This window comes from Notolabrus celidotus, chromosome 22, assembly GCF_009762535.1.
Source record: "Notolabrus celidotus isolate fNotCel1 chromosome 22, fNotCel1.pri, whole genome shotgun sequence".
In the NCBI taxonomy this organism is placed as follows: Eukaryota; Metazoa; Chordata; class Actinopteri; order Labriformes; family Labridae; genus Notolabrus; species Notolabrus celidotus.
The window spans coordinates 17,182,248-17,195,454 of NC_048293.1; the positions used below are offsets into that span (position 1 = coordinate 17,182,248).

The 13,207-nt window shown below is 40.5% G+C and overlaps 2 protein-coding genes across 11 annotated transcripts in view; both read left to right on the forward strand.

The window, feature by feature from the left end:
* The window catches only part of eml1 (EMAP like 1), a 66,999-nt gene extending 57,498 nt beyond the window's left edge, over positions 1-9,501 (forward strand). For 4 of the 8 annotated variants that reach the window (XM_034675243.1, XM_034675236.1, XM_034675238.1 and 1 more), the window contains 16 exons: positions 708-857; positions 2,046-2,115; positions 2,318-2,428; positions 2,518-2,613; positions 2,708-2,842; positions 3,033-3,132; positions 3,352-3,503; positions 3,976-4,101; positions 4,368-4,499; positions 4,932-4,999; positions 5,147-5,235; positions 5,786-5,883; positions 6,207-6,294; positions 7,312-7,407; positions 7,503-7,633; positions 7,736-9,501. In XM_034675243.1, the coding sequence (XP_034531134.1) occupies positions 708-857; positions 2,046-2,115; positions 2,318-2,428; positions 2,518-2,613; positions 2,708-2,842; positions 3,033-3,132; positions 3,352-3,503; positions 3,976-4,101; positions 4,368-4,499; positions 4,932-4,999; positions 5,147-5,235; positions 5,786-5,883; positions 6,207-6,294; positions 7,312-7,407; positions 7,503-7,633; positions 7,736-7,861 (1,768 nt within the window). In that variant the 3' untranslated portion in view covers positions 7,862-9,501. The remainder of the gene's footprint in view (positions 1-707; positions 858-2,045; positions 2,116-2,317; positions 2,429-2,517; positions 2,614-2,707; positions 2,843-3,032; positions 3,133-3,351; positions 3,504-3,975; positions 4,102-4,367; positions 4,500-4,931; positions 5,000-5,146; positions 5,236-5,785; positions 5,884-6,206; positions 6,295-7,311; positions 7,408-7,502; positions 7,634-7,735) is intronic. The other 4 variants (XM_034675242.1, XM_034675237.1, XM_034675239.1 and 1 more) reach the window with 1 other exon arrangement.
* A 903-nt stretch (positions 9,502-10,404) lies between these two features.
* evla (Enah/Vasp-like a) overlaps positions 10,405-13,207 on the forward strand; it is a 42,063-nt gene continuing 39,260 nt past the window's right edge. For all 3 annotated transcript variants that reach the window (XM_034675822.1, XM_034675821.1, XM_034675824.1), the window contains exon 1: positions 10,405-10,861. Coding sequence is in view for 2 of the 3 variants with exons in the window: in XM_034675821.1 (XP_034531712.1) it covers positions 10,857-10,861 (5 nt within the window). In the remaining variant the exon portion in view is untranslated. The remainder of the gene's footprint in view (positions 10,862-13,207) is intronic.

Sequence of the window (13,207 nt, forward strand, 5' to 3'; positions counted from 1 at the left end):
GCTTGTCAGACTCGATCTGTTCAGATGTTCATTTTCACCGTGTGGAGCCGGGCTCGTCTCTCTTCTGCCTGCAGTCGGTAATAACCTGCACATAGCTGGCAACCGGAGACGCAACCAGTCAGCAGCTCCTCTTGTGCCGAGTTATTTTTACTTTGTTTCATTTGGTGGTTTCTGTCCTCCTTTTCGTTTGGTTACAAAAAAAATGAATAAGGGGTGTTGTTGAGGGAAGCAGAGAGCCAGAGGGGGTAAAAAAAGCTATAAGGAAGACAAAGACAAGAATAGATCTGAGGCGAGAACTGAACACACACATATACACACTATAAGAAAATCCATGTGTGTGTGTGTATTCTGTATATTTAAATCAGTATGAGATAGACTTTTTTAATAAAAACAGAAAAGCAAGAGTAGTCTTTTTATGTTGTTTGAGTATGATTGCTTTTTACATCTATAAATGCAAGCATGTAACCAAATACATTTTTACATCTTAATCTTAGAGATTAGTTCTGCAAATTAGATCACTTTGCTTATAATTAACCTGCAGATTACTAATCTCTTCTTGTTAAGGAAACATTTGAAAATGGTACCAAAATTCTTCTTTCCTCAAAGCTTTTGTGCAAACTCCAAAAAAGGTGAAATCCTGATGAACTCTACTTTGAATGTCGTTTTATTTTTGGGGTTTCATTCCTTGACTTGTCTTTAATATTCAGTTATGGTTACCGTGGTCGAGACTGTCGCTCCAACCTTTATTTGTTGCCCACTGGAGAAACGGTGTATTTCATCGCCTCAGTCGTCGTCCTGTTCAACGTGGACGAGCAGCTGCAGAGACACTACACAGGACACACGGATGACATCAAATGGTGAGAGGAACTCTGGATTTAGAGCTCATGTTCAGTCCCGCAAAACAACATACCGTGAGCAAAATAATAATAATAATAATAATAATGATAACAATAACTTTATTTATATAGCACCTTTAAAAACAAGTGTTTTCAGGGTGCTTTGACAGACAAAGCATGGTTCCAATGACAAAGTAAACCTTTTGACAGACAGGGAGGAGGAGTTTTAACAATGCAAAACAGAATACAACGTGAGGTTAAAAAGAATGCACGTAAAAAAAATGTTTTAAATACAAAAATCAGTAAATAAGTAAAGTAAATAAAAGCTGTTTTTTTTAAAAGGACAATAAAAGAGGTTTTCAGAATAAGAGGACGACATCACATCGAGAAAATTAGAAAAAGTGAAAAGGATAAATTAGGAACATTCAAATAGTAAATGAAAAAAATACAAATAAAAGAAAATTAAATCAATAGTTTTTTTTAATAATCAAATGAAATTGAAAACAATTAATTAGTTGGACAAAAACTAAAAATAATTAAAAAAATAGAAGTAAAAACAATCAGAAGGATGAAGTCACATAAAAAAGCAGTCAACACGTACCTTGTCCTCAAGGCCTTTCACCATTAGCTAGTGTTGTCCCCACCTACTCCCCAGATCCCTGACCCTGTGAAGCGACCTTGGGTTTCTTGAAAGGCGCTACATAAATCCCAGTTATTATTATTGTTATTATTATTAAAAGCAAGTCTGTAAAAATGGGTTTTAAGAAGAGATTTAAATTTCAGCCAGACATGAGTACCTGTGTCTCTTCAGTGTGCACAAGTATTGATTAATATCTTTGGGAAGGTGAGCAATGCAATTAGAGTAACCTTGACTAACATGCCACGATCACACTCTGAGGTTAATAACAGTCTGAATGATAATCAAACACTTCAGATAACAGATCAGAGAATCAGACAGATTCTTTGATGACAAAGTGCTGCTACACCATCACAGTCTAAAAGCACAAGTTCATATGTAACTGTTTCACATCCCTCCTCACATTCGTACAGACAGACTTGCAGAGGTTTGGTAGCTTCAGTGAAAATTATATTCATAACTTGAAAACCCCTTATTCACCAAATGAGGCCTTTCATGTTTTGTTCTCATCTCTATTCACACTCTGTTTGAAGTTAAAGGCTTTTAACTGTTTTCATGTCTGTTTCCACCAGCCTGGCCGTCCACCCTGATAAAATCACCATAGCAACCGGGCAGGTGGCGGGCACCTCTTCAGATGGGAAAGTAAGTGAAGTCTCTTATTGATATTTTATCACTTTTATCACTATCAAGTCTTGTTTATTTTTAGAGTTTGGAATGATTTCTTGGCTGCTTTGCTCCACCTTGCTTAATAAACATGCTGAGATACACGTTCATAAGCCCTGAATCACATCTTACTGATGCTGCTTCTCCTCTTGTCTATATTTGTGGTTTCCTTTCGTGGCAGCAGCTGGCTCCTCATGTCCGTGTTTGGGACTCTGTCAGCCTTAACACCCTTCATGTTTTGGGTTCAGGCTTCTTCGACCGAGCCTTGGTCTGTCTGGCTTTCTCCAAGTCGGTAGGAAAAGAGTGACACACAGAGAGGCAAAAATCTGAGGTGATTGTGATCGTTCTTTGATATGTATGATTTATTTTTCTTAAAATCAGAACGGAGGAAACACTTTATGTGTCGTAGATGACTCCAATGACCACGTCCTCTCCGTGTGGGACTGGCAGAGAGAGGACAGGCTGGCTGAGGTCAAGGTATGCTTGTGTGGTAAACAGACAAATGGAGACTTAATTTAAGATCCTGCTGGTTTTTTAAGTTAAATCTGTGCGTATGTTCATGTGATTTCAGTGCTCCAACGAGTCAGTGTTTGCTGCAGACTTTCACCCGACAGACAGCAACGTAATAGTGACCTGTGGGAAGTCTCACCTCTACTTCTGGAGCCTGGAGAAAGGCACGCTGGTGAAAAAACAAGGCCTGTTTGAGGTAAGATGCCCGACCATCATGTCAGTTCATACCTTAATAAGCAACAAAGTTTGGTACAGAAGCAGAAAGTTCATCCTGACAACAATATGAGACAATACTGAACCATTCCATGCAGAATGATACTGTGGTTAATTCTTGGTTGAATCGGCTGTAGTAAAACAATATGTGTGTGTTCTTGTGTTTCTTGCAGAAGCAGGAGAAGCCCAAGTTTGTGTTGTGTGTGACATTTGCGGAAAATGGAGACGCCATCACGGGAGACTCTAGTGGGAACATTTTGGTGTGGGGAAAAGGCAAGTCTAACCTTTATTTTACAGAGCAGACTCTCTTGTGCGCACAAAAGTATAAATCAAACATACCCTGAATCATGATTCTACGTCTGCTCTGATTTATCTGTGATCAACGCGTCTGTCTGTCTGTCCGTCTGTCTGTCAGTTAATCTGCCCTCCTTCACCAGTCGACCTTTATGTCTGACTTTTCTTCAACCTTCTCATCCTGTCCCTGTCACGCAGGCACTAATCGCATCAGCCACGTCATCCAGGGAGCTCACGAGGGCAGCATCTTTGCTCTGTGCATGCTGAGGAATGGCACACTTGTGTCTGGAGGGAAAGACCGCAGGCTGGTGTCCTGGGACAGCGGCTACCAGCAGATACAAACAGTGGAGGTGAGGAAAAGTTCAACTGTAACATCAGAATATTTGAATTGTCTTAGGCTACCTTTTAGCTCACACTTGATCCAAGGTTTTAATTATAAGTTTACACATGGAGCAGCATTCTGATGATCCTGATATCTCAACCTCCTCTGACTCTGTTTTGATAAAGCTGCAAATCCAGCTCCTTCTTTTGATGTTGCTTTTAGGAGCTTACATTAGCCTGGAATCACTCTCTGGCCTGAGGCATCATACTTTGCATTCTGAATACTGCACCAAATCATAAATATTACAGAGCGAGAGATGAGTCTAAGCCTTAAATGAGATTCATGGGCATTTATACTGATAAGAATTATGGATCGTTCATGTCTTATTTGCTCTGAAGAGACCACATTAAGCAGTAAATCATGAGTTTTAAGTGTAGTCTAGCAGATGTCTTAATCCAGGTGAACTTTAATTCATCATGGTTATCGTTTATCTCCTGCAGGTGCCGGAGTTGTTTGGTCCCATCCGGACCATAGCAGAGGGCAGAGGGGAGACTGTGCTCATTGGGACCACCAAACACTTTGTGTTGCAGGGCAGTTTGGATGGAGAGTTTATTCCTATCACACAGGTAAGTGCATCAAAACATATAATTGAAACTAATGTCCACTGTTATTACATGTAAAGCATGAATACTTTCAATTAGAGCAGTGGGTACAAAACAATATTAACTGAAGACAGCGTATCCATTACCAGAAAAGGTGCATAATCATTTTCTGTTCATCCATTCTTGATTAATCATCTGATGTAGTGAAGCACATTGACAAAGTAAAGGTTACATTTTAAAGGCTTTAATGTTGTGGTTTAAGAAAAAGAACACTCTCCTCTGCTCTGCAGGGTCACACTGACGAGCTGTGGGGTCTGGCTGTTCACCCCTGGAAGCCTCACTTCCTCACGTGCGGCTTCGACAGGCAGGTGTGTCTGTGGGATTCCAGCTCTCATCAGCTTATCTGGACCAAGAGCATGGAGGTAAGTTCAGGCAACGTCGCCCTCTGGGGTCAGCTGTTAGAATTACACGACACCCAGCAGACGGTAGATGAACCTTTGGTACTGATATCTTTAAGTAACAGCTGTGAGCAACTAAGTGTACAAACTAACATGGAAACAACTTTAAAATCTACAATAAGCATAATATTTCACTTTTGCATTCATTTGGTTAATTACAGACTTAAAACATGTTAGTTGCTGTTAGTTGAAAATTGGTGTCTTGATGTTAAAGTCATTCATCTTACTGATAAGATACTGTGATTATGTTCAGTAGTTCCTTATTACACTGTTCAAATGAGACTTAACATACTCCACATGCATTATTCTACAAAGTAAGGTGCAAACATCCAAAAGAAGTAACACATTTTAAGAAGAGGAAGACTCAACATATTGTCCATATTCTGTGTCCGACAGGATTCGGCCCAATCAGCTGGTTTCCACCCATCCGGAGCAGTGGTCGCCATCGGAACTCAAACTGGCAGGTAGGTGACCCATCACCAAAAACACTTTCTGACTGTTCACTGTCACTTTTATTTAATGTTGTTGTTTTTTGTCCCTTTTTAACAGATTTGAGCTATAATTGAATGATTAAGAGCAGATTATTGATCTGTCTGTCATTGATCCTGCAGGTGGCTGGTGCTGGACACTGACACTAAGGATCTTGTCACAGTGCACACAGATGGAAATGAACAGCTGTCTGTTATGAGCTTCGGGCCAGGTATGAAGGCATTCAGAGTGAAGTTTTTACTCTCTGTTTTCTCCACTTTTATCCACGTGAAGGACAAATAAGAACAATTAGACAACGAAAATGTAGCAGGGCATGTTGCTGACACAGAAACACAGCAAAGCAAAGGATGATTTAATTATCTCTGTGTTAGCACAGCTGGTGGATGTAGGGAAACTAATTCCACTGTGCTTCACTTGCTGCAAATACATGTGAAAATAACAAAGATGCCGACACAAAGTTAGTATTTTACAGTTTAAAATGCAAACAGAAACAAATGTTTTTACCCCAGTGTCAACAGGCAGAGGTGACACTTTTCTGTGGATTGATTTTATGTGACGTGTGATCAGGTTGTCCTTGGTGTTGCGCTTCCTGCTGAGAATGAATCACTGTTATTTGGGGTTTTGACCAATCATTCAAATGTGTGTTAATAATCTTCTGTTTGTCGAACCAATACAGTGTACTCTGGAAATCTACAAACATCATATCGTGATATTTAATGACCGTTGATCTTCTTGTCTTCTTTTATTTTTATTTGATTTAGATGGTAACTTCCTGGCCATCGGTTCTCACGACAACTACATCTATATCTACGCCGTGGCAGAAAATGGGAGGAAGTACAGCCGAGTGGGGAAGTGCTCGGTGAGCACCTGTATATATAATCCCCCCCTCATCCGTGGCTCCTTTTATTTTTAGTTCCTCCGTGCATCATCTTTATATTTAGTCCCCTCCCAAGCTTCTATATCTGCTCTGTACACCCTGTCCTCACTGTGTGTTGATAGAAAAGCCATAAAATCATGAATGACAGCTGAATCATACAGAGCTGTGTCTGTGTAAACATAATCATTAAGGCTCACTGTATCTAATCCATTTTTATTACGTTATTTTTTATGCTTGACATTTAATTTTGCTTCTCCTGATGAATGCTGTGATTTTTAATTTGCTCTGTTTGTCTCATACCTCAGGGTCACTCCAGTTTCATCACTCACCTGGACTGGTCAGTGGACTCCCAGTACCTGGTATCAAATTCAGGGGACTATGAGATACTTTACTGTAAGTATGACCACTCAGATAACTAATTTATCAGCCTTTGTTATTTGAATGGTTCATGACTGTGCTTAATATTAAGGGCACATAACATGTGCTTAAGTTTCATAATTAATACCAAAATGGAGAGGTGTTGGATTAATGGGGTTTTATCCAATTTGACCCAAAACCCAGCAAAATCCACCACCTTTATTACATTAAGCTCAGATTTCCTAGAGTCTGATTGGTGCTTTGAGGTGTGACATCACCGGTTTTCAGCTTAAGCCCTCCCACTTCAGATAAGCAAGAAAAAAACACACAACATAAAACAGAAAATCTCTGATGTTAGTAATCTTGACTGAGACTGGTGTGTTTATGAAGGCTGATAAAGCTGAAGAAACAAAATGCTTTTGAGCCTTGAATGGATCATTTATTGTCACGTCTTAGATTATTTTGTGATCCACTGATTGAGTCTGAATACAGTTATATAAATGAATCACATTTTAACCACACATGCAAATCTGAAAACAGATTCATTTTTCATCTTAATCACATACAAATGAAACTGTTTTTATCCAGCTGATGGTCAGAATCTAACAACTAAAAGTTGCTGCATCATAATCAGTGTAGCTCAAGTTGCCTGCCTGAACTTGCTTTTCAGACTTTATCATTTTCAATTTTATATTTTAAATGTCATTTTTTTATGAGAGATGGCGGTGGTAGAGCACTGAATATTTGTTTTTGGCTGCACAGTAGTTGCTTAAAACATGTTTAACTAGATTAAGAATGTGTCAAAGTGGCAAAAACTACATTGTCACATTACATCACATCACATTAGTTCAGCTGACACTTGAGTCAAAGTGGCAAACGTGTGCATTCATCCATGTGAATAAAACCCCCCTTAAAATGAAATAATCAAGCATCAACTTCATGAAGTCAAACTTCAAATGAAGTGTCAAGTGCCCATTTAGAGACAGTGTTAAATGAATAGTTCAAATGAGACTAATTGTATGATTGTGTATGTCGTTTGTGTGTATTTCTCAGGGATCCCATCAGTGTGTAAGCAGGTGGTCAGTGTTGAAACCACCAGAGACATCGAGTGGGCGACCTACACTTGCACTCTGAGCTTCCATGTCTTTGGTAAATAAAGTCTCCCTCCCTCCCTCTTTGTCGTTCAGTGTGTTTGTGTTTTAATGTTCACATAGAATACATTTTCACCTCCTTTCCCTCCTCAGGTTTGTGGCCTGACGGCTCAGATGGCACCGACATCAACGCTGCCTGCAGGTCCAGTGATAAGAGCCTGCTGGTTACCGGCGATGACTTTGGGAAGGTCCATCTATTCTCACACCCCTGCTCACAGTTCAGGGTAAGATTGTGTCTGCTCTTGTTCAAAGCATACATCCTACGTATTTCAAGAAAGAGATTTCACAAAACTGTGGATTTGACTTGATTTCTGACTCCTTTCCAGGCTCCCAGCCATGTTTATGGCGGCCACAGCAGCCACGTAACCAACGTGAGCTTCCTGTATGAAGACAGCTACCTGGTGTCGACTGGAGGGAAGGACATGAGTGTGATGCAGTGGAGGATAGTTTGAAGAAATCCACGGAAACACAAACTTTTCGTTTCTTACTGCTGCCTTTTACCGGGGCCTGAGAGCCAGCAGAGGCAAACTGAACTAAAGTGAACTGCACTAAACTGAAGTGAACCAAACTTAATTAACTCAGATGCTAAAATCTAAGAGGTGGATCGGCCTGAAGTGAAGACGATCTGAAGTCTGCTTCCTGAGATGATCGGACATGTAATGTGCGGTTGCTTGAAATACAAATATCCTGAATATTTCCCCTTTTTTACTCACACTACATGTAAAAACTCTCTTTTTCCCACTTACTCTGACCTACACACCAATGATATCAAACAAAACAGTTCAATCGAATCCACCAAAACAGAACCAAAGGCTCTGACCTTCTGTGCACAGTCCTGCCACAGATCACAGACTGAAGAGGTTTAACGATCATTCATCCGAGAGCATTGGAACAAAAACTATGTACACAAAGAAAACTGTTTCTTTTATTTTGTATTTAACAACTCAGGAAAGCACTAGTGAAGCAGGTTAACATTCACATATCAGAGCAAGCCCCAAACATATCTCACTAAAACAGAGACGCATCAACAACGGTTAATATCAGACTCAGCTGTTGTTAAAGCGTTATTCATTTCTTTCATTGACTGATTTTGTTTAAAAAATTACCAATTATCTGAATTTCTTGGACACTGATGATAAATTCAGTCCAGTCAAATTAATGATCTGATTTAGAGAAGAATATCAACCATCCTCCACAATCTTTTTCTGTATTTTCTGTGCTTCCAGGTCTTTAAAAAGACATCTCTTTATTATTTATTGACCACGAATTAAATCCTTCACTGCCAGTTTTAGTTCTTGCAAGTCTTCCCTACAGAAATCCCCTTTGAGACACTAATGTGTAAATAAACTGAGAAGCTTGAACCTAGTATGAGCAGAATTTGGGTGAATATAGTGTTTGAAACTGTTTCAAAAGTTTTGAAAGGAGTTGTTGTATTTTTGATTTGCCTTGATTTGCAAGGGAAATGAAAATGAAGCACGTATGAGTTTTTTTAATGATGTGAAGCCTTTTTTAAAATCTGTATCTATCTGCATTATACTGCACCCAGATCAGTTTAGAAGCAGGCTGAGACCATTACACTGTAACTGTTTACGTCTGATGTGCACCATCAGGCACTGGCAAGATATTTAACTGAACTGAACCTTTTTGAGATGTTTTTCTTTTTTACAATAATGCACTGCTCCAGCCTAATGAACATCATCAGGTCTATTCACCTGCACAGTAAAACAAGAATATCACTATGTAGCTCTTGCTGGAACTTCTCATGACCCAGTGATTTATGCTTCACTGTATGCACTTGTCATTGTACTGTTAACAGCAAGTCAATATCACACATGCATGATTCTTAAATATTTCTTGGATTGAGGTTTTGCAAATTTTAACCAAAACTGCCACTAATATGAGGCTTATTGGTGTTGTTGTGAAGGTTGGGTGAGTTTTGCAGTTATCTGACCAGGGAAAAACACGCTGAGATCTTCTAACAGCAGTGATACAAAGTCACCAATCTGCAGGGTGAATGTAACATGCTTTGTCTTATCATTAAACACTTGGGGCTACAGAACCATTGAACATTAAACATTTGTCTGAAAGTAAATGATATCCTGAGGTTGTGTCTTAAATTCTACATTTAATGACTTTTGATGTTTTGTTTTAGAGTCTCTTAGTTTTTGCAGATTGCATGACGATTGTTGTGTGTTAATATAATGCACGTGCGTATGGGGCGCCGTTTGTACAGTTGTGCACACCAAAAATAACAGCAACATTTCTCCACATTTAGCTCCAAAACGTCATAAAAATGTAGAGTGAATTTTTAAAAGTCACTTCTTATTATCACATTTCGAGAAATATTTCTGATGTTCTTCACATTTAATTTTGTTGTGAAAAATATATTAAGTTAAAATCATTGTTAAATCCAAATGCTAAATAAACATCTAAATGTTAAATATTAATCTGAATGTTTAACGTTAAATCTAAATGTTAAATATAAATATAAATGTTAAATATAAATCCAAACGTTAAATATGAACCTGAATGTTAAATATAAATATAAATGTTAAATATAAGTATAAATGTTAAATATGAATCTAAAAGTTAAATATGAATCTAAATGTTCAACATTAAATCTAAATGTTAAATATAAATATAAATGTTAAATATAAATATAAATGTTAAATATGAATAGAAATGTTCAACATTAAATCTAAATGTTAAATCTAAATATTAAATATAAATCTAAATATCAAATGTTTCTCTGCGATCCTAAATATTTAGCTGATATGCAAATTCACACTGCAGCCTAGCAGAATTACCAAATTAAAAAATGTTTATATTCCTTTTAAAAACTATAAGTTGATGGCATAGATGATAATTATAAAGTTCACTTGAAGCAGGAAACCCCAGTTTAAGGTTGTTTTTTTTAACACTGGGGTAAATGAAGGCTGGTCATCTCTGGTTGCAATAAGTGGGGGGCGTCAGTGAGCTGCACGTGAACGTCTTCACCGCAGGCGGGCAGCATCGAGCCGGTCTTCACCCCTCCTCTTCCTCCACCACCACCACCACCACCACGCAGTATTAGCATTCTCCCCCAAATCTCTCCTCCTCACCAAAAACGCTCCGAATGGGAAGAAAACATGGCATGAAGGAGGCGGCGGGTCCACACCACCACCCACTGTAATCTACCGAACCTGAACCCCGACGGAACATGGACTTTAGGATACGCAGCGCGCGAGGAGAGCTGAGACAAGGGAACACAAAGCGGATGGGAGACAAGGCTCGTGTTGTCGCTTAAGACACGACTCATCATCTGCTGGTGTTTTATCTCTACGGAGGCGGACGAGGAACACTGGGAGGACTCTTATTATTGCCTCCTGGACTGTGCGCAACGACAAATTAAGCGGTCCTTATTCATCAAACTCATCGGTGCCATCATCTCAGCTTGGAATAAAGAAAATGAGGTAAGCGGCGGCCAGCAGCATGCGCTCTTTGACGCGTCATGACAGATGCGCAGCTACACTCAGCTCTCTGCCTCTATCCTACATTTAAACCTTCATTTTAAAGAAACGTAAAGGGTAATAATGTAGTGATGCAGTGTGGACTCATTTTCCATATTCATGTGTGGCACTGTGAGCACAATGCGGCCCACCCACCGGGCCTCAGCTCCACACCAGCGTCCTTTACCCTGTCCCCTCACAATGCGAACACTCAAGACGAATAATGTACATCAGTTCGGGTGTTTTCCCCTCTATTAACCCTCTATTGTCGCCGCCGGACCCGCCCAGTGTGTTCAATGCAGGGTCTAAAGCTGGGCTTATGTTGTCATGGAAACGACAGCATCATGTATTTCTCCCCAGAAGCCAAACTGGCGCACCTGGTGACATTAAACCTCAGTCAGTGTGCGTGGCTGCAGGTGGGGGGCTAGAAAGTGGGTGAGGGCCCATTTTAACAGGGGGAGGGTGTTTATTCTGGTGGTTGCCAGGCAGGTTATCAGGACCCCCCCCCCAACCCCCTCTTCTCTCTGCCACACACACACACACACACACACACACCTAAATAAGCCTACTCCATGACGGATCCCCTCATGCACATATGGAAAATGTGTCTCATGTTTAAGTCCTCATTCTATATCTGTGCTTGCAGACGGTATTTTGAGCCTTTTCCTGATTATCCTGGTATGCAAAATGTGCGGAGGCCCAAATCTTCTCCAGCAGAGTGTCTGTATTTGGATCTATTTATGAAACACTCCTTTTATATTTCTCTCCCCCCCCCCCCCCTGCTGCTGCCTTTAGTTTGACTCTCTGTAGATGCGGCCTGCACCATTCTGTTTTATGGTTTCAGATTCACCCTGACAGCTCTCCTCGGATATGCTGCACTCGCTCTGCTTTTTACTGTGCTCCTGGTGTTTGCCTGCATGTGTGTGAGTGAGACTGTCTGGGTGTGTAGTTGTGATGTACCTCCCTTCAGAGAGGAAGGAGACAGACAGAAATGGTAGAGGAAAAAAAGGTAGAGGTAGGTGCTCTCACATCTGGATATCTTTTCACTACACTACATCTCCTGATCCGAATAAATCAGCCCTTTCCTGTAACCTCGCACAACCCAGAGCCAGCAGCTGAACGATTTTGCTCTCAGACAGTAAACATGTAAGATTCATATCTCGCAGTCCACTTCAGTGAACACGCTGTCTCCTCTTTTCCTTAAAGCTGCCCGTGTACCGTCCTGAGTGTTTGTTTTAGCCAGAGGCGGAACAGTTCTTTGACTCAAGCCCAAAAAGGGAAGTCTTAAATCTCCACAAAGCAGCAACAAGGTGACCCGAGACTCTTCTGCAGAGTCAAGAAAAAAAGAGATTAAATTCAATGGGATCATTTGTTCAGCCTCAATGCATCCATTGCTGCCTTTATGTAAGGATGCATACACATGTTGTATGTGCATGAAGAGTGTGTATGCACAAAGATGAGTGTGAGGGAGTTATTTTCAGTCTTCTAACAGTAGTGGTTTCATTATGAGATGCTTTCTCTCTTGTCTCCTTGTCAGACTGGCTCCTGTCATGTGTTCGTGTGTGTTCGTGTGTGTTCGTGTGTGCTCCTGTGTTTGTGTGAGAGAGACGGTGTAAGTGGGCACAAAGCGAGGCGTCCTCTCTGTACTATTAACGCAGGATGATTTCTGACGCGCCTGTTGTGGTGACTCATCGTAGGAAAAGGTAGCGAGTGCAGCCGGCGGAAGGTAAAATGCTGAGTTATGCATCTTACTGCAGGCAGCTGCTGATCAGAGAGCAGCTCCACGTGAGCCAGCATCACCACGCACAGCTACAACAGTCACATCCTCAGGGCTTCCATTGTCAGGGATGACCCACAGTATTAATCCAGCCTCTCAGGGAGACTAGTTTAAAGCAGGGGAAATTAAAATGACCTTTTGGTCCATACTCATTCAACCACTATTTGGCTGATTGCTATGAAACTCTGCACAGTCCCGGTCCCCAGAGGATGCTCTGTAGTACAACTCTAAACTCTGTGATCTTCTGACTTGTAATTTAGACTCAGCATGCCTATATATTTTTTATAATTGGCCAATAATTAGGTTGATAGCTAGCCTGGCATCACCGAGCCAATTCCAAATGCAGAAACAAGTCTGGAACCTCCCAGTTTATTTTCATTTTCCAAAGGGTGTTATCATCTTCATGCTACAACCAAACAGAGCAGCGGAACTTGTAACATAGTAGGCTGCTTGGCATGGTAGCAAGTCCCATCATCCAATTCATTCAGCAAAATACCTGCTAGGGATGGGCATTTCAAGCCAAAATACTATTT